General features: G+C 40.2%; 1 protein-coding gene across 4 annotated transcripts in view; it reads right to left on the bottom strand.

Annotated features, from left to right (window-relative positions):
* ston2 (stonin 2) overlaps window positions 1-20722 on the bottom strand; it is a 139745-nt gene that overhangs the window by 54619 nt on the left and 64404 nt on the right. The window contains exon 3 of one of the 4 annotated variants that reach the window (XM_043696971.1): window positions 5378-5527. The exons of 1 other annotated variant lie outside the window; for it this stretch is intronic. In XM_043696971.1, the coding sequence (XP_043552906.1) occupies window positions 5378-5527 (150 nt within the window). Of the gene's footprint in view, window positions 1-5377; window positions 5528-20722 lie in introns of those variants that run through there. 2 more of the 4 variants (XM_043696973.1, XM_043696977.1) reach the window with 2 other exon arrangements.

Here is a 20722-nt window from a genome sequence, read left to right as displayed (position 1 = left end):
AAGCCAAACACAGAACAGCCAGGGAATTCCTAGAAGCATGGCACTCATCCACAAACTCCATCAACAAACACATCGACCTGGACCCAATATACCGGCCACTACAGCGGACAGTTGAAACTGACAACCGGAAGCGGCAGGGACAGGCCACTATAAATGCCGGAGGAAACACCACAGAAGCGCTTCACAGGAGGCTCCCAAGCACTGAGGATGTCACCTAGACAGGGGACGAAACGTTTGCAACAAAAATTTCCAGCTCGGCGAACAGAACCACAACAACAGTGGTATTGATATATTGTGGGGGTGGGCAGAGTGCTCACTGTTTTTAGGTGAAAGTGAGTATTGCAGATGCTGGAGATAAGAATCAAGAGTGTGGGGCTGGAAAATCGATGTTTCAGGCAAAAGCCCTTCATCAGGGTTTCATCCGTTGATTTTCCTACTCCTCAGATGCTGCCTGACCTGCTGTGCTTTTCCAGCACCACATTGCTCACTGTTTTTGTTATTCCTTTGTGCCTTCAGTGTCCTTTGTTTGGTTTCTTCCATTGCTTGGGTTTGGGGTGAGGCTCAAGCTGGAAGGGGGGATGGAGGTTTGTGTGGGAAATGTAAGCGCCCTCTATGGGCAGGAGGTACAGCCCCCCATTAAGTGCCTTTTGTGTTTTGTAGTTAGTTTATTTTTTTGGGTTTTTTTGTAAATATACTCTATGAGTCTCCTTCTGAATATGCTCAGCATGTCGCAAGACAAATGTTTGCTCTCAGCAGGTCAAAAAGTGATTGTGAAGGATCATGGTTAGTAGCATTCTTAAATGGTACACCTGGAATGTCAGAGGGATTTATTCATCAGTTAAAAGAAAAAAGGTATTATCGAGCCTTGGAAAGGAGAGGGCGGATGTTGCTGTGTTGCAGGAGGCTCATCTTAATGACAAGGAACACTTGAAGTTGCAGCAGGTTGGGGTTTGATTGGGTATTTTTCTTGTCTTTTAGTACTAGGAACAGGGGATTGGCAATACCCGTCCAGAATAGATTGTGTTAAAGATGAGTATGGAAATATGTTGCTGGAGAAGCGCAGCAGGTCAGGCAGCATTTTCTCTTTAAAGATGAGTATGTTTGTTACTCTAAAGGCCCTTATACATGGCAAGGAATATGGTATTTTGAATGTCTTTTGTCTTCCAGCTCACCCTCTTAAATTTATGACTGATGCACTATCTAAGCAGATGGCCTTGGCGTCGCGGCATATTATTATGGAGGGGGGGGCTTTAATTGCCTGGTGGATCCTGTGCTGGATGAATGCTCAAAGACCCCCTAAAGCTTTCTTCATAAGCTAAGCATTTAGTTGATTTATGTGTGGAATTAGGGTTGGTAGAAGTTTGGAGACGTTTACACCCTACTAGCAGAGATTTTATGTTCTTTTCCAATCCTCATAAACGCCACACAAGGATTAATTATTTCTTACCTCCCACGGCTTTTTTAGATTTGGTGGTATCCTGTTCGATTGGGAATATTGCCATCTCTGATCATGCAGTGGTGTATTTAATAGTTAAGATTAAGGGTGATGCAATGGACTCTCAGTACTGGCAAACAGATCCCTTCATCCTCAAGGACAGCAAGTTTGTAGAATACTTCTCTAGGGAATTAGAAGCTTTTTTGGCCACCAACTCAAGTACAGCTAATAATCCATCCATTCTTTGGGAGACCCCTAAGGCCTATGCTAGAGGCATAATTATTTCATACTCTGCCAACCAGAAACAACAGAAGGGAGAGCAGCAGCGTCTGCTTGAGGTATGACTGAAGGCAGCTGAGACACATATTACAATCTCCCATCAATACTAAAGAATAAATAATTAAGTACCATCACTATCAGTAGAGAATTAGTATTCAACAAACTAATGGGGCTAAAGACAAATAAGTCCCCAGCTGTTATGCTTGCCACCTGGGATCCTAAACATGGTAGCTACAGAGATAGTAGATGCATTGGTCTAAAAATCCTTGAAGTCTGGAGAAGTATGAGATAACTGGAAAACTGCCAATCTGGAATACCATGAGCAGTTTTGGTCCCCTTATTTAAGCAAAGATATTATTTCACTGGAAGTAGTTCAGACAAGATTTCACTAAGATGATCTCTGGTATGGAGGGATTGTCTTTGAGCAAAGGATAAATAAATTAGATCTCTACTCACTGCAGTTTAGAAGAATAAAAGGTGATCTCATTGAAACATATAGGATTCTTAAGGGGCTTGGCATGGTAAATGCTGAGAAGAGTTATGGGAGAATTTAGAACCGGAAAGCATATTCTCAGAATAAGGTGGTGTCAATTTAAGAATAAGACGAGGGGGCATTTCTTCTCAGATGGTTGAGTGTCTTTGGAACTCCTTGCCCCCGATAGCTGTGGGGGCAGAGTTCTTGTGTATATTTTAAGGATGAGAAAGACAGATTCTTGATCAGTAAGGGTAACTGTGGTTATGGGGAAATGCAGGCAAATGGATATGAGGAATGTCAGATTAACTGTGATTCTATTGAATGGCCTAGCAGGCTCGGTGGGCTAAATGCCCTACTCCTGTTTTTGTTTCTTATGATCTTAAGCTTTCATGCACATATCTGTACCATTACCAAGATTGTCTACTACCATTTCCGTAACATCACGTCTATCCCATCTCACTTGCTACTCAGACCCTTCCTTACCTCTGCACTCAATTAGTCCAACGCTTTTCTGATTAGCTTTCCATCTTACAACCTAAAGAAAGCTTATCCATAACTCTGCTGCCCACATCTGAACTCACATCAAGTCCCATAATCTCATTAACCCAACACTGGCTAGTGGTCTGTCAACATCTGAATCTAATGTTCTTATCCCTATTTTCCAATTGTTCTATGACCTGACCTATCCCAATCTCCAGCCTTTTCCAACCATAAAATCCTCTTGTATAGTAAAAAGTAAGTTAAAAAATATCCCTTAGAGCTGCTCTTTCATTAGAGAGAGAGAGAGAGAGAGAGAGAGAGAGAGAGAGAGAGAGAGAAAACTGATGGTGGCTTAACCTTGCCTTCGGCAAAGGGAGAGATTAAGGAGGAGGGACCTTCATTGTAACCACAGCAGGAACGGGAATTGAATTTTCACTGTTACTGTCATTCTGCATTACAAACCAGCTTGCAGCCAACTGAGATAACCAACACCCATTGTATACCCCTAAAATAATTACAGTTGACAACTGTGCTTTTAGCTGTCTAAGTTCCCACTACTTTTGTCTGCTGCATAAGATATTCCTTAAAACTTACCATTTTGACCAGGTATTTGGTCATCTGTCTTAACATTTCATGTAACAAAAAACCGAAAGAACTGCAGAAACTGGAAATTAGAAACAAAAACAAAATTTGCCAGAATAGCTCAGCAGGTGTGGCAGCATCTGTGAAGAGAAATTAGAGTTAACATTTTGGGTGCAGTAACCCTTGATTTGAATACATATCACATTTGAATAGACATCACTCAGTTGAGCTGAAAAATTAATGTATTCCAAATAACTGGTCTCGTTACTTCCAGGTGTTTTACAGGCTGGTCATAACAACTGCACTGAAGATGATTGCTTGAAAAAGTGGTTTATTGCTTCTTAACACTATGAAGATTACTATCAAACAAGACTGCTGAATACCCTCTAATTTTGAACCTAATGATTAAGCATATATTATTTCCACATTTTGAGATGAAGCATTTGAAAATTCTGCTACCATTTTTAAAAAAATGTAACTAACCTCATGTTCTTTTAAGAAAATGTGAGATGAATATATTTATTGAAGATTTAAGAATAACTAAACTACTTTAATAATTTGAGTTGCTGTAGCTCAAACAGCAAAGCTCATACTTTATAAATGGAATGCATGGACTGTAGTAGTTGTAGAAGGCAACTCACAATCACATTCTGAAGGCAATTAAGGACGGACAATAAGTGCTAGCCTAGCCAGCAACACCCACACCCAAAAAAGAATAAACAAGAGAAATCTATGATCTCAGCTCACAATAAAGGATAAAACAAATGTACTGATCTTAAGTTCACGCCATCTTGTTCTTCAATTTATTTGAACAGAAGTGTACTTTCCTCCATAAAGATGCTACAGCATTAAAGCTTCAAAATTAAATATATCTATGCTTTTCATTTCGCAAACTATCAAATGACAGAGAATCATTGGACAAAAGCTACTAGTTAACAGCTTTAATGCAAATGAGCAAAATACAGCATATGCTGAAAATGCTAAATCCAGAAACTGCTGGGAATCTATGGATCCACGTAAATAAAGAATTAACATTTCTGGTTCTGATGAAAGAAATATAGCTAAATTAAAAAGTAAAATCATGCACGTCATAATTTCCAAATTTTAAATGGCAATATTACTTCTCCTACATCTTGAAAGAAAAAAAAATCAAATCCAGTTTAAAAAAAAAGCACGCATCCAGCAAACATTGCCCAATCTACTATCATCATTCTGTAAATCCAGTTTTGCCTGTTATGGAGAACAGCATAGCCAAGCTGAACACGTAACATTGACAAGAAAACAATCATTCCTATACCAATAAGAACTTACTGACAGAAATGTACTTATAAAAGTTTTAAAAATAATAAAAGAAAGCATATTCAGAGGTGCAAAAAACTATTGTTATAATCTGGATATCCTTCACAAATATGATATCAGTCTTGTGGTATCTGAACCATAGCACATCTGTTAATGTACTCTAATCATTTTTCTGTGAATAATTAATTTATTATGCCTATTCTGGTTGTAGCAAAGATATTCATGTTTCCAATTACTTTATGCAGCTGTTTTAAAGTTGCTTAAAATTACTACTGCAGACTGGATGTACATCAATGTTGGTTGTAATCACCTGCCTTTTAATTGCTTTCAAAGTGCAAGCCAACTCTCAGGATTAACACTCTAATAAAAACAAAATACTGCAGATGCAGGAAATCTGACACAAACAAAGGGAATGCTGGAAAAACTCAGCAGATCTTGCAGCATCTTTGGAGAGAAAACAGAGTTAATGTTAACAGAACTCAATTCTGTTAATGTCAACTCTGTTTCTCTCTCTCCATAGATACTGCCAGAGTTATGAATTTCTGCACATTCTTGTGTTTGTCTCAGGATTACTAAATGAATTTTCTGACTGCGGCCATATTTTATGATTTATTCCTTTCATAAATTATATTTGTACCTTTACGTCCAGACAAAAATCTACCCTTCTTTGGTCAAGTTCAATATGCATGAGAAAAGCATACGTATTTATTTCTTAAAAAAAAGTGAACCTCCATAATTGCATATGGCATTTTAGTGGTGTACACAGTGGAGTATAGCAGATATAATAAAAAATGGTCTCTTAAAAATCCAGATTAATTTGCACTTACCTGGAGTCTCAGGTCTGGAAATTCTGCTACTGTGCAGATTGTCCGTATCAGTAGAATGCAAATCTGTGTTAGACAAAGCCAAACTCAGATTATCGAGTTCTTCAGAATGGGTTGTCCAGCTGACTTCTGAAATAGGAAGCACTCTTGAACCTAAAAGCAATACAATATTGTAAGGACTAAATATTTTTACTGGAAAATAATCTGGGAAAATATAAGTTTACCTGATTTTGTCTCTTTGCTTTTTAATTAAAGTTGTTACATCTGCAATTTTCTAATTCTCTGGGACGTTTCCAGAATCTAAGGATTTCTAGAAGGTTACTACCAGTGACAGAGTCATACAGCACTGAAACAGACCCTTCAGCCTAACTTGTCCATACCGACCAGATTTCTCAAACTTAACTAGTCCCATTGCCAGCATTTGGCCCATGTCCCTCTAAACCTTTTCTATTCTTCCCCTATCCAAATGTCTTTTAAATAGAACAAAGAACATTACAGCACAGGAACAGGCCCTTTGGCCCTTCAAACCTGCGCTGATCCATTTACTCTATCTAAACCTGCCACCTATTTTCCAAGGATCTGCATCCCTCTGCTCCCTACCCATTCATGTTTCATCTTAAAGGATGCTATCATTCTCGCCCCTACCACCTCCACTGGCAACACTTTCCAGGCACCCAACACCCTCTGCGTGAAGAACGTTTCACTCATATCTCCCCTAAACGTTCCCCTCTCACTTTGAACTCATGACCCCTAGTAATTGAGTCCTCCACTCGGGGGAAAAAGTTTCTTGCTATCCACCCTGTCTACACCTCTCAAGATTTTTTAGGCCTCAGTCAGGTTCGCCCTCAACCTCCTTCTTTCCAATGAAAATAATCCTAATCTACTCAACCTCTCCTCATAGCACTTTCCATACCAGGCAACATCCTGGTGAACCTCCTCTGCACCCTCCCCAAAGCATCCACATCTGGTAATGTGGAGACCAGAACTGTAAGCAGGATTCCAAATGTGGCTGAACCAAAGTCTTATACAACTGTAAGATGACCTGCCAATTCTTGTACTCAATACCTCATCCAATGAAGGAAAGCATGCCGTATGCTTTCTTGACTACTCCATTGACCCGTGTTGCCACCTTTAGGGAACAATGGACCCGAACACCCAGATCTCTCTGTACATCAATTTTCCCCAGGAATTTTCCATTTACTGTATAGTTCGCTCTTGAATTGGATCTTCCAAAATTCATCACCTCGCATTTGTCTGGATTGAATTCCATCTGGCATTTGTGGCATATCTATATTCTGCTGTATTCCCTGACTGTCCCCTTCACTATCTGCTACTCCACCAATCTTAGTGTCATCTGCAAACTTGCTAATCAGACCACCTATACTTTCCTCCAAATCATTTATGTCTATCACAAACAACAGTGGTCCCAGCATGGATCCCTGTGGAACACCACTGGTCATATATCTCCATTTTGAGAAGCTTCCTTCCACTACCACTCTATATCCTGTTGCCCAGCCAGTTCTCTGTCCATCGAGCTAGAACACCCTGGACCCTATGCCACTTCACCTTCTTCATCAGCCTACCATGGGGAACCTTATCAAATGCCTTCTACATCCCTTCCCTCGTCAATCAACTTTGTCACCTCTTCAAAGAATTCTATTAGGTTTATAAGACATAACCTTCCCTGCATGAAACCATGCTGCCTATCATTGATAAGCGCATTTTCTTCCAAATATGTAATGTTGTAACTGTACCTGCGTCTACCACTTTCTCTGGCAGTTTATTCCATACAGCACCACTTCTGTGAAAAAAATGATATTTTCAAATCCTTTTAAATCTTTCCCCACTCACCTTAAACTCATGCCCTCTAGTTTTGGACTCCCCTACCTTAGGAAAAAGATCTTTGCTATTCACTTTATCTATGCCTCTCAAGGACTGTCACTCTCACCTCATGTCTGGAATTCTGCTCTCTTGTCCATGTTTGAACCAAAGCTGTAATGAGGTCAGGAGCTGACTGGTCCTGGCAGAACCCAAACTGGGTATCAGAAAGCAGATTATCGCTGAGCAAGTGCTGCTTGTTATTATTTATGACACAATCCATCACTTTACTGATAATTGACAGTTGACTGATGGGGCAGTAATTGGCCAGGTTGGATTTGAGCTGCTTATTATGTACAGGACATGCCTGGGCAATTTTCCACATTGTTGGGTAGATGCCAGTGTTGTAACTGTACTGGAAGACCTTGGCTAGGGAAGTGGCACATTCTGGAGCACAAGTCTTCAAAACTATTACTGGAATGTTATCAAGGCACATAGTCTTTGCAGTATCTAGTGCCTCCAACTGTTTTTATACCACGTGGAATTGGGTGGCATTTATTCCACCCAAATAAATTTCTTATTTACATCAACCCCAACAGTTAGAGGGAAATTGAGAAACAAATTTGTAAGGAAATATCAGTTATTTGTAAGAATAAAAGGGTGGTAGGGGATTTTTAATTTTCCAAACATAGACTGGGACTACCACAGTGTTAAGAGTTAAGATGGACAGGAATTTGTTAACTGTGTACAAGAAAATTTTCTGATTCAGTATGTGGATGTACTTACTGACGAAGGTGCAAACATTGACCTACGTTTGAGACATAAGGCAGGACAGGTGCCTGAGGTGTCAGTGGGGGAGCACTTTGGGGACAGAGACCATAATTCTATTAGTTTTAAAATAGTAATGTAAAAGAATAGACTAAATCCAAAAGTTGAAGTTCTAAATTGGAGGAAGGCCAATTTTAACGGTAGTACGCATGAACTTTCAAAAGTTGATTGGGGGCAGATGTTCGCAGGTAAAGGGATGGCTGGAAAATGTGAAGCCTTCAGAAATGAGATAACGAGAGTCCAGAGAAAATATATTCCTGTTATGGTGAAAGGCAAGCTGGTCGGTGTAGGGAATACTGGATGACTAGAGAAATTGAGGTTTTGGTTAAGAAAAAGAAGGAAGCATATGTCAGGTATAGACAGGATAGATCAACTGAATCCTAAAAAAGAGTATAAAGGCAGTAGCATATACTTAAAAGGGAAATCAGGAGGGCAAAAAGGGGACATTAAATAGGTTTGGAAAATAGGGTTCACGGAATCCTTTTGGGCCCCTCAAAGATCAGCAAGGCAGCCTAGAGGGCATAGGTTCAAGGTGAGATGAGAAAAATTTAAAAGGGATCTAAGGGGCATCTTTTTCATGCAGAAGGTAGTGCATGTATGGAATGAGCTGCCAGAGGAAGTGTTGGAGGTTGGTACAATTACAATATTTAAAAGACATAGTCATGTTCACATTCTGGAGCACAAGTCTTCAAAACTATTATTGGATGGGTTTATGAATAGGAAGGGTTTGGAGGGATATGGGCCAAGTGCTGGCAAATGGGACTAGATTAGGTTAAGATATCTGGTCAGCATGGACGAGTTGGACCGAAGAGTCTGTTTCCATGCTGTACTTCTCTATGACTCTATGACTGTACTGTGGTCACTCTTCCCATTACTGTTGTGGATGAATGCATCTGCAACTAGCAAATTGGCAAGGATGAGGCCCAGTCTAGCAGCTATGTCTTTAGAGTCCAACCAGCCTGATCGGTAATGCTGCTACCAAGCTATTCTTGATGGTGGACATTGGAATTCCCCTCCCAGAGTACATTTTGCACCTTTTCCACCTTCAGTTCTTCCTCCAAGTATTGTTCAACATAGAAGAGTGAGGGCAGTATGTGGTAATCAGTAGGAGGTTTCTTTGGCCATGTTTAATCTGAATCTAAGAGACATCATGGGGTCTGGAGTCAATGTTGAAGACTCCCAGGCTAAATTCCTCTCAACTATACACCACTGCACTGCCATCTCTGTTGGATTATCTTTCTGCTGGGACAGAACATATCCAGGGACAGTAGTGTCTAGGAAATTGTCTATACAGTATGATTCTGTGAACATGACTATGTCAGGCTGGTGCTTGACTCATCTGTGAGACAGCTTTCTCAAGTTTGGCACTAGCTGCAGATGATAGTAAGGAGGATTTTGCAGGGTCCACAAGGCTGCTTCTGCTATTGTCTTTTCCAGTGGCTAAATCGATGCCAGGTGGTCCAGTTTGAGACTTCATAGCAATTGATACAATTAGCATGCTAGGCCATTCAGAGGAAAGTTGAAAGTCACCTATATTTATTTATGTGTGTCTGGTGTCACATGTATACCAAACCAGGTGAGGATGGCAGATTTCATTCCCTGGAGAATGTTAGTGTCCCAGTTGGGTTTTACTGACAATCGGCAATGGTTTCATGGACTTCAGTAGTTTCTTAATTCTTAACTACTTAATTTTTTAAAAAAATCAAATTCCACTATCAAAGACTGTGTTGCTGGAAAAGCACAACTGGTCAGGCAGCATCCGAGGAGCAGGAGCGTTATGTTTCGGGCATAAGCCCTTCATCAGCATCTGCAGTCCTCACTTTCTCCAAATTCCACTATCAGCCTTAGTGGGATTTGAACCCATCACATTAGTTGAGTTTCTGGATTAGTGGACTAGTGATGATACCATTAGGCCATCACCTCCTCTCCAGTGATAGTATTTATTTCTTCTCATCTTTTTGCCCCTTGATTATTTGGTAATTTCAGAATGCTGTTCTACTGTGACAACTGATGTAAAGTGTTTATTCACCTCCCCATTATTAATTCCTAGCCTCGTTCTCCAAGGGCCCATGTTAACTTTTGCCTCTCTCTTCCTTTTTATATTTTGAATTATTGGTTCACCAGAGACTGGTCCCAGCATTGTTCAAATAAACTTATTCCACCAGATTATCCTGCTTTGGTCATGATTTCCCTAAAGGACCTTTCACAACAAGATTATTAATCAACTCTTTCTCATTGCACAAAATCAAATCTCAAGTTAGTTCCTCAATATTGTGGTCTAAAAATCCATTGTATCCAGGAATTAATCTGCCACAATATCAATATGAATGTGGTTTTCCCAGTCTACAATGTAGTGTAAAATCACCAATGATTATAGTAGCACCTTTGTGGCATTTATTTCTAATTTCCTGCTTAATGCCATACCTTCGTCACCACTAATATTTGGGAGCACACAGATAATTCCCACTCATGTTTTTTGCCCCTTGTTGCTTCTTAGCTCCACTCAGACGAGTGGAATAGAATTGGCCATTCACCTCTTGAGTCTGTTCCATCATTCAGTGAGATCATGGCTGATCTCTGGCCTAACTCCATTACCTGTCTTTGCCCTTTTTGCCTTAATACTTTTCCTTACCAAAAATTTCACATATTAAATTAACAATTGATCTAACATCCACTGCAATTTGTGGAAGAGAGTTCCAAATATTGAGCACCCTTTGTTTGTAGAAATGCTTCCTAACATCTCTCCTGAACAGTCTAACTCCAATTCTCAGACTGTATCCCCTAGTTCAAGAATCCTCAACCAGCATAAACAGTTTATTTTTATCTACATTGTCTTTTCCTGTTAATATCTTGAAGATTTTGATCATCTCTTAGCCTTTTAAATTCTGGAGAAACCAGGCCTAATTTGTGTAATCTCTCCTCACAACTTAACCGTTTAATCATTCTTGTAAATCCATGTTATACTCCCTCTAATATATGTTTCCTAAGGTGTGGTAGACAGACAGGAGGCTGGAAGGACACAGCAAGCCAAGCAGCATCAGGAGGTGGAGAAGTCAACGTTTCAGATGTAAGCCTTCTTTAGGCATAGTGTCCAGACCTGCTTAAAATACTCCAAGTGAGATCTAACCAGGGTTCTGTATAACTTCTGTCCTCTAGAATTAAATGCCAGCATTTCATTAGCTTTCTTGATTCTTTTCTTCACCTATTTATGACATTTTAAAGATCAATGCACAAGAACCTCCAAGTACCTTTGATATATTCCTGTGCCAATATCCTCTCTCACTATTCCACAAATTTCTTGTGTCATTTATAATGCACCCCCACCTCCATTTGCTCATCCTTCCTAAAAATTGAATACCTTTAGCTGTTCAGGAACCAGCCTTGGTCTGCCCATAGCTATATCTCCTTAATTACAATCATATCATGCCAGTTTACAAATACCTGCACTATTAGTTTGATTACCTTATTGCAAATGCTCCATGAATTCATTTATACTACCTGTAGCCTTGTCTTTTCAATATTTTTACTGTTTTTATGCTCCAGCTCTATTTGCTACTAGTCGTCCACTTTTGTATTCTACTTTTCTATCTTTTCCCTTATTCGTCTCCTGCTCTAGTTTCTCTCCTTGTCACCCTAGTTTATATAAGTTAAAGGAAAGAGGAGTCATCCAATTCACAAAATTCACAATCCCAACTATAAAACTGTAATAATGCTTTCCATTTACTGAGCTGCATAATAAGAAGACAATTTTCCACAACTGAGATACCACCAAGATGCAGCCTGGTCTGTTTCACCAGCATGGTTTTAACATTACTTGGAGATGAAAATTAATTTGGATTAGGGGAGGGTCTCCCACAAATGAATCAACAAATTTATGTTGCGTAGTTAATGTACAGGAGGAAGGTTGGTCTCTGGTTAGCTAATCTTAAAATTGGACCTCAGCAATCAATGATTGAATATAGGGAGAGAAAGATTAGCAAGGATAATAATTCCTGGTGATTATTCATTACTACACACCCAATTGGGCACATCTTTTGCTTGCAGAGTGAGCTTAGGTTTGGTTTCCTGCAATGCCCACACCACTTCTCCATAAACAAAGTCTCCCATCTACACTGACACATGATACCTTTCAACTAGTCATTTATTATCATGAAAGCAATGTCAGTGAAATCATATATTTCAAAACGCTAACTCATTTTGAAGAAGAGTCAGGAAAATTTGCAACATATCTGAAAAAAAAAGTTTAAAAAGAGTGTACTGAGTGAGGAATTGGAATGTCATGTTGTGGCTGCAGAGGACATTGGTGAAGCCACTTTTGGACCACTGTGTTCAGTTCTGGTCTTCTTGCTGTAGGAAAGATGCTGTGAAACTTGAAAGGGTTCAGAAAAGATTTACAAGCGTTTGCCAGGGTTGGAGAATTTGATCTATAGGGATAGGCTGAGGTTATTTTCCCTGAAGTGTTAGATGCTGAATGGTGACCTTATAGAAGTTTATAAAATCATGAGAAGCATAGATAGGGAGAATAGCCAATGTCTTTTCCCGAGGGTAGGGGAGTCCAAAACTAGAGAGCATGGGTTTAAGGTGAGAGGGGAAAGATTTAAAAGGGACCTAAGGGGCAACGTTATCATGCAAATGGTGGTGCAAGAATAGAATGAACTGCCAGAGGAAGTGGTGCGAGGCTGGTACAATTACAATATTTAGTCATAGACATGCACAGCACGGAAACAGACTCTTTTTTTTAAAAAGGCATCTGCATGGGTATTTGAATATGAAGGGTTTGGAGGGATATGGGCCAAATGATGGCAAATGGGCCAAGATTAATTTAGGATGTCTGGTCAGCATGGATAAATTGGACCAAAGGGTCTGTTTCCATGCTGTACATGTCTCTGACTCCATGACTCAATGAAAAAGAATAATGGTTCTGGAAATCAAACAAGAGGCTGTGTCACACTGTACCAGATTATTTGAAAATTCACTATTTTATCTTCCTCTATTTCACATATTCACCTCGCTCTTTACTTGCTTTCTAATAAGTAAACATCATCTCTCTTGAAATCAGAAGTATTCACTGCAACAAAATGAACAAAGTCCTCAGGACCTACAAATGTGTCTTTAACATTTTACTTTAGTGTCTCAAGAAACCAGTCTGTTGTATAGAATCAAAATGCAGTTCCATGTTATTATGAGAATAGAATTAAAAGGTACATAGCTCATATGTCCTTGAAATTTATTGATTAAATCAAGCTGAGTGTGCCTTTGGTTGTTCATACTTGGCAATATAGATCATACTCAACCAGCAGGTGCCAGATGTCAAAACCAAACTTCTATTATTAGATGTAATTCCCACAATAGTTTCAGAATGTGGGTATTACTGGCTAGGCCAGTATTTATTGTCCATTCTAATTGCCCTCAAGAAGATAATGGTGAGATGCCTTCTGAACCGAGTGCAGTCCATGTGTGTAGATACACCCAGTATTATTAAGGAGGCAGTTCCAGGATTTTGACCCACCCACAGTGAAGGAATAGTGGTGTAATTCCAAGTCAGGATGGTGTAATTTTTGTTTAATTTACTTGCAGGATGAGGGTCATTACTAGCTGGCGAGGATTTATTGCCCATCCCTACTTACCCTCAAGAAGGTAAACTACCTTCTTCAACTATTGCAGTCCAAGTGCTGTAGTAGACCCACAATGCCTTTAGGAGGGAATTCCAGGATTCTGACCCAGCAACAGTGAAGAAATGGAGATATATTTCCAAGTCAGGGGCGAGCAGCTTGCAGGTGGTGTTGCTCCCATGCATCTGATTCCCATGTCCTTTCTGATGGAAATGGTCGTATGTTTGGAAGGTGCTATCTAAAGATCTTTGGAGAATTTCTGCAGTGCATCTTGTGGATGTACACCCTGCTACTACTGAGTACCGATGGTGGAGAGATGCTTGTGGACATTGTGCTTTGTCCTGCATGGTGTCAAGCTTCAAGTGTTGTTGGAGGTGGACTCATCCAGGCATGTGAGGAGTATTCCATTACACATAAGAACATAAGAATAGGAGCAGGAGTAGGCAGTTCAGCCCCTCAAACCTGCTCTGCCATTTGGCTGATTTCATCTCAGCCTTGACTATTTCCCTACCCACTCTTCTTAACCCTTCAGCACATTATTAATTAAAATCTTTGTAAATTTTAAAAGATGATAGACAATATCCTGCATTTACTGCACTCTGAGGCAGTGAATTCACAGCCTTTAAGAGAAATAATTTCTCCTATTCTGTTTTAATTTTGCTGCTCCTATCCTAAAACTATGACCACTCATTCTAGATTGCCCCACTTGAGGGAATATCTTTTGTATATCTATGCTGTCAATCTCTTTAGCATCTTATATACCTCAATTAGATCTTTTCTCGTTTACCTTAACACCAGACACTGGATGCTTAAACTGCTCAATCTCTACTCATAAGACAAACCCATCACCTCCAGATTCAACCTAGTGGACTTCCTCTGAACTGTCTCTAATGCAAATACATTGCTCCTCAAGTAAGGGAACCAAAACTGTAAGCAATATTCCAGGTGCAGTCTCACGATTGCCTTTCCTGACTTTTGTCTTGTAGATGGTGGACATGCTTTGGGAATCAGAAGACAAACTGCTTGCTGAAGTCTTCCTAGCCTCTGAACTGCTCTTGTAGCCACTGTATTTATGTGGCGAGTCCAAATCAGTTTCCGGTTAATGGTAACACCTGGGATATTGATAGTAGGGAATTCAGCGATGGTAATGACATTGACTGTCGAGGAATGTGATTAAATTAACTTTCATTGGAGATAGTCATTGCCTGGCAGTTGTGTGTCACAAATGTTCCTTGCCACTTGTCAGCCCAAGCTTGGATATTGTCCAGGTCTTGTTGTGTTTGAACAGAAACTGCTTCAGTATCCAAGGAGTTGCAAGTGGTCCTGACCATTGTGCAATCACCAGTAAACATCTCCACTTCTGACCTTATAAAGAAGGGAAGGTCATTAATAAAAGCAGCTGAGGATGGTTGGGTCCAGGACAGTAGCTGAAGATCTCCTACAGAGATGCCTAGGAGCTGAGATGCATGACTTCCAAAACTGTAATCATCTTTCTATGAGGCAGGCATGACTCTAACCAGTGGAGAGTTCCCCTGAATCTTCTTGATTCTTGCGAGTTTAGGCTTCTTAGAACATAGAATATAGAACGTTACAGTGCAGTAAAGGCCCTTCAGCCCTCAATGTTGTGAAATTAATCTGATGCCCATTTAATCCACAACATTCCATTATTATCCATACATATGTCCAATGCCCATTTAAATGCCCTTAACGTCAGCGAGTCTACTACTGTTGCAGGCAGGCTGTTCCACGCCCCTATTACTCTCTGATATCCGTCCTATATCTATCACCCCTCAATTTAAAGCTTTGCCCCCTCATGTTAGCCTTCACCATCCGAGGAAAAAGGCTCTCACTGTCCACCCAGGGGAATACCCTCTGATTATTTTATACGTCTCGATTAAGTCATCTCTCAACCTTCTTCTCTCCAATGAAAACAGCCTTGGTTCCCTCAGCCTTTCCTCGTAAGACCTTCCTAGTAACACCCTAGTAAGTCTCCTCTGAACCCTTTCCAAACCTTCCACATCCTTCCTATAATGCAGTGATCAGAACTGTACACAATACTCCAGGTGCGGCCTTACCAGTTTCTTGTACAGCTGAAGCATGACCTTGTGGCTCCAAAACTCAATCCCCCTACCAATAAACGGCAACACACCATATGCCTTCTTGACAACCCTATCAACCTGGGTGGTAACTTTCATGGAATATGCACCTGGACACTGAGAACTCTGTGTTCATCTAAACTGCCAAGAATTTTACCATTAGCCCAGTATTCTGCATTCCTGTTACTTCTTCCGAAGTTAACTACCTCACACTTTTCCACATTAAACTACATTTGCCGTTTCTAGGCCTGCATTAGTTTAAACCCCCCACTCCCCCGAAGAGCATTAGCAAATTTTCTTCTTGATGAAACACTCAGTCAAATTGTTCATATTAGGCAGAATACAGTACAGAACATTCTCAATTGGCATTCACTTCCAAATGTCAAACCCAAACTTCTACAGTGGAACATAAGTCCACAATAATTTTGATTTTGCTTTGATTTGATTTATTATTGTCACATGTACCTAGATACAGTGAAAAATTTTGTTTTGCGTGCAGTACGGGCATATCATAACACACAAAGTGCATAAGGAGAATAGAACAGTGAGGAATACAATGTTATGGCTGCACAAAAGGTGCACAAAGAGCAAGGTCAATATTAAATTTGAGAGATCCATTCAGAAGTCTAATAAGAGCAGGAAGAAGGTGTTTTTGAATCTGTTGGTATGTGTTTAAACTTGTGTATCTCTGTCCTGATGGAAGAGATCAGAAGAGATTATAACCAAAATGGGAGGGGTCTTTGATTACGTTGTCTGCCTTTCTGAGGCAGCGAGAACTATAGATGGAGTCAATGGATGGAAGGTTGGCCTGCAGGCTAGACTTGGCTTTGTTCACAACGCTGTAGTTTCTTATGGTCCTGGGCAGACCAGTTGCCATACCAAGTTGTAATGCATTCGGATAGAATATTTTCTTTGATGCATCTATAAAAATTGGTAAGGGTCTATACCAAATGTCTTCAGCTTCCTGTGGAAATAGAGTCATTGTTGTGCTTTCTCAACCATCGTATTAACATGGGAGGACAAGGGCAGATTGCTGATGATCATAATTCCTAGGAACTTGATGCTTTCGACCATCTCCACCTCAGCTCCATTAATGTAGATGTGGCGTGCCCTCTACCTTACTTCCTGGTCAATGACCAGACCTTTTATTTTGCTGATGTTGAGGAAGAGATTGCTATCTTTACATCATGCCACCAAACACTCAATCTTTTTCCTGTATTTTGTCTTGTCATTGTTTGAGATCTGGCCTACAACGAAAGTGTCATCAATGAACCTATAGATGGAGTTAGGATGAAATTTGACCACACAGTTATGGGTGAACAGGGAGTATAGTAAGGGGCTGAGTACACAGCCTCGCAGTATGCCGGTGTTAAGAATTGTCGTGGAGGTCTGAGGCAATAGAAAAGCTTCTAAGCAATGGGACTGCTTAGAATTGATTAACTGGTCCATATTCAGGAACTCAGAGGCCAACGTAGAAGACTATGCCACGACCATTACAGACTTCATTAGCAATTATGTGGAAGACTGCATGCCTAAGAAGTCAATTCAAATATTCTCCAACTGAAATCCACAGATAAACAGGGAGATCCATTGCCTACTGAAGTCCAGATGTGTGGCATTCAGGTCAGTCGAGCCTAACCTTAACCAAAATCCAGATATGACCTCTGTAAGGCAATTTCAGATGCCAAGAGACAATACCAGACTAAGCTAAAAATCCAAACTAACTACACGGACATCCATCGTTTATGGCAAGGCCACATGACATAACAGACTACAAAGCAAAACAGAACAGAATAGCAGACAATAACACATCCTCCCTGATGTGTTCAATGCATTTTCTGCTCATTTCAAACAGAAGGTCAGTGAAACAATGTCACTTGCCCTGACAGCCTTGGATGTACTTGTTCCTTCAGTCACCGCTGCAGATGTCAGATCAGCCTTTTTGAGAGTGAACCCATAGAAAGCAACTGGCCCAGATGGAATCCTCAGCCATGCACACAAATCCTGCATTAGATTGGAGGGGAAACTTGCAGGCAGCAGTGTACCAATGCATCTACTAACTTTGTCCTTCTAAGTAGTAGAGATTGCAGGCCTAGAAGGTACTATCTATAGAGTTTCGGTGAGTTTTGACAAGTTTTCTTGCAGATGGTACACACTGCTACCACTGTGACTTCATCCCTAGGATTCAATAACAGATTACATCCATGATACCCCACTCAACATTGAAAATGGGTTAAAATGCTTCAACCATTTAGAAAGGGCAGCTAGCCCCGATTGGAATGACTCCTTCTCTTAGTGTTGAGCCCAAAAAGAATTAAATGTTCTGTAAATGGCATTTTATAGCCTTTTAACAGCTTCTCCACTGTTTTTCTCTTAAAATACATTTGAATTGTGACGGTTACAATTTCAAATGGAAATCTGACAAACAGACCAAGCATGCTAGGACAAAATCTTCTGAAAGTTTCATTGTATTGATACTGTTGGAACCTGCAGCCCACTACTGCATTCTGGAAAACTAATAGAGGGAGAGATACTAGTTCCTCAAAGCATGATTGTCACCTTCCTACTGCAAGAAACCAGCTTAAAGGTTGCTTTGTGTGTTACCTTCTAACCCCCAGCAATGTGGCCTCATTGTTCTCCAGGGATGCAGTGAACATGCAGTCTCTAAAAGAATGTCAGCTATGCAATTATGGTAAATTCAATTAATAAGTAGCGAAGCTTTAGGTCGGTTGTCTGAACATATCTATCACCTCCATTCAAGTCTACATGGGCATTCTCAAAAGGCTTCAAAAATAACGTGATTGTTAAAACTGTACAAGACTTTGGCTCTGCAGCATTTAGAATACTGTCTACAGTTTTAGATTAGATTAGATTACTTACAGTGTGGAAACAGGCCCTTCGGCCCAACAAGTCCACACCGACCCGCCGAAGCGTAACCCACCCATACCCCTACATTTACCCCTTACCTAACACTACGGGCAATTTAGCATGGCCAATTCACCTGACCTGCACATCTTTGGACTGTGGGAGGAAACCGGAGCACCCGGAGGAAACCCACGCAGACACGGGGAGAACGTGCAAACTCCACACAGTCAGTCGCCTGAGGCGGGAATTGAACCCGGGTCTCTGGCGCTGCGAGGCAGCGTTCTAGTCGCAACATTACCAAAAGGATGTGGACGCTTTGGAGAGGGTGCTGAGAAGGTTTATGAGGATGTTGCCTGGTATGGAAGGTGCTAGCTATGAAGAGAGAGGTTGAGTAGGTTAAGATTGTTTTCATTAGAAAAAAGGAGATTGAGGGGGGACCTGATTCATGTCTACAAAATATGAAGGGTATAGATAGGATAGATAAGCTTTTTCCCAGGGTGAGGGATTCAGTAACGAGAGGTTATGTGTTCAAGGTGAGGGGTGAAAAGTTTAAGGGGGATACACGTGGAAAGTACTTTACACAGCAGGTGGTAGGTGCCTGGAACACGTTGCCAGCCGAGGTAGTAGAGACAGGCACGGTAGATTCATTTAAGGTGTATCTGGACAGATGCAGAGTAGGTGGGGAGCAGAGGGATACAGATCCTTAGGAATTGGGCGATAAGTTTAGACAATGGATTTGGACCAGCTCAGGCTTGGAGGGCCGTAGGACCTGTTCCTGGGCTGTAAATTTTCTTTGTTCTTTCTTGTTAAGAGTCATAAGGTAAGGATTGCTGACAGTTTCTTCACGCTGTTCACTTGAAGACAGGCAAACAATGTATTTTTCATTTGACTTAACTCTGCTGAGTCATGAAATTCTTAAGCATGAATAATCATTGGTTCACAAGTATATAATGTAGTCATTGTCAAAAAACATGAGTGTGTTGATGTTAATTAAATAGAGATGTAGTAGTCAGAGATGTAGGCTTTAGAATGTTGGCAACTGGGAATTCTGTTTTCTTTATGAGAGCTAGTATTGAAATGCCTGATGTCGCTATCTTAATGTTTCTAATGGGAATTTCAATTTTGCATCTCCAATTCTTACATAAAAGCAGGTAATGCATACGGGAAGCAAGGTGACACATACATAATTATAGACCAGGAGAATATGAATAATAATGAAATTATTTATTCAATCAGAATGCAATTACTATCTTAATGTCAACTGTTCAATTGTTTCTGAAATTTCCTGTCTCCATCTTCAAAGTTCTGGCACCTTCTGGAACATTTCTAAGACTGTTGCTTTAGTATAACCAATATTCTGCTGGCACAGTCCAATGTTAAAATAAATGCTGTAGCAGTAAAATAAACATGTATTTTTACATACATTGTTTGAAAAGGTTCTGCGTTTTGTATATCGCAAATTGCTATTATAGAGTCATAATTAAAAAATCATATTGCACTTTGTCTATATAGTACAAAAATATAAAACTAAAAATATTTTGTTCTGTTTTTCCTTTCTTTTTTTTTGCCTATGTTCATAAAACTGTTTTATAAAGACTGAGGGAGTAAATTATGAGAAGTACTCCATCCACTCATCTGTTTGAATACAAAATATTGACTATTCTACTTAACAGACATATCAAAACCCGTTTTCACTCAACATCCTTCATACAACTTCATTTTGCTTGAATAGTTCACATGTTTAACATATCGCTTTGGCTTATCAGACACTGGGTACCTTAATCCAAATTATGATGTTCTTAGAAGTGACAGCTCCACAATACCAGCATCATTTCCATGTAGATTTGTTCCATACAATTGCATTTTCACACTCACTGACAAAATTTCAAACAAATTTTTAAGATCTGGAGACCTGTGACCAGTGGAGTGCCACAAGGATCGGTGCTGGGCCCTCTACTTTTTGTCATTTACATAAATGATTTGGATGCGAGCATAAGAGGTACAGTTAGTAAGTTTGCAGATGACACCAAAATTGGAGGTGTAGTGGACAGCGAAGAGGGTTACCTCAGATTACAACAGGATCTGGACCAGATGGGCCAATGGCCTGAGAAGTGACAGATGGAGTTTAA

Source organism: Chiloscyllium plagiosum, chromosome 10 (genome assembly GCF_004010195.1).
Source record: "Chiloscyllium plagiosum isolate BGI_BamShark_2017 chromosome 10, ASM401019v2, whole genome shotgun sequence".
NCBI classification, from domain to species: Eukaryota; Metazoa; Chordata; class Chondrichthyes; order Orectolobiformes; family Hemiscylliidae; genus Chiloscyllium; species Chiloscyllium plagiosum.
The sequence above is the reverse complement of the archived record's forward strand: the minus strand, read 5'-3'. Positions and strand labels throughout refer to the sequence as shown.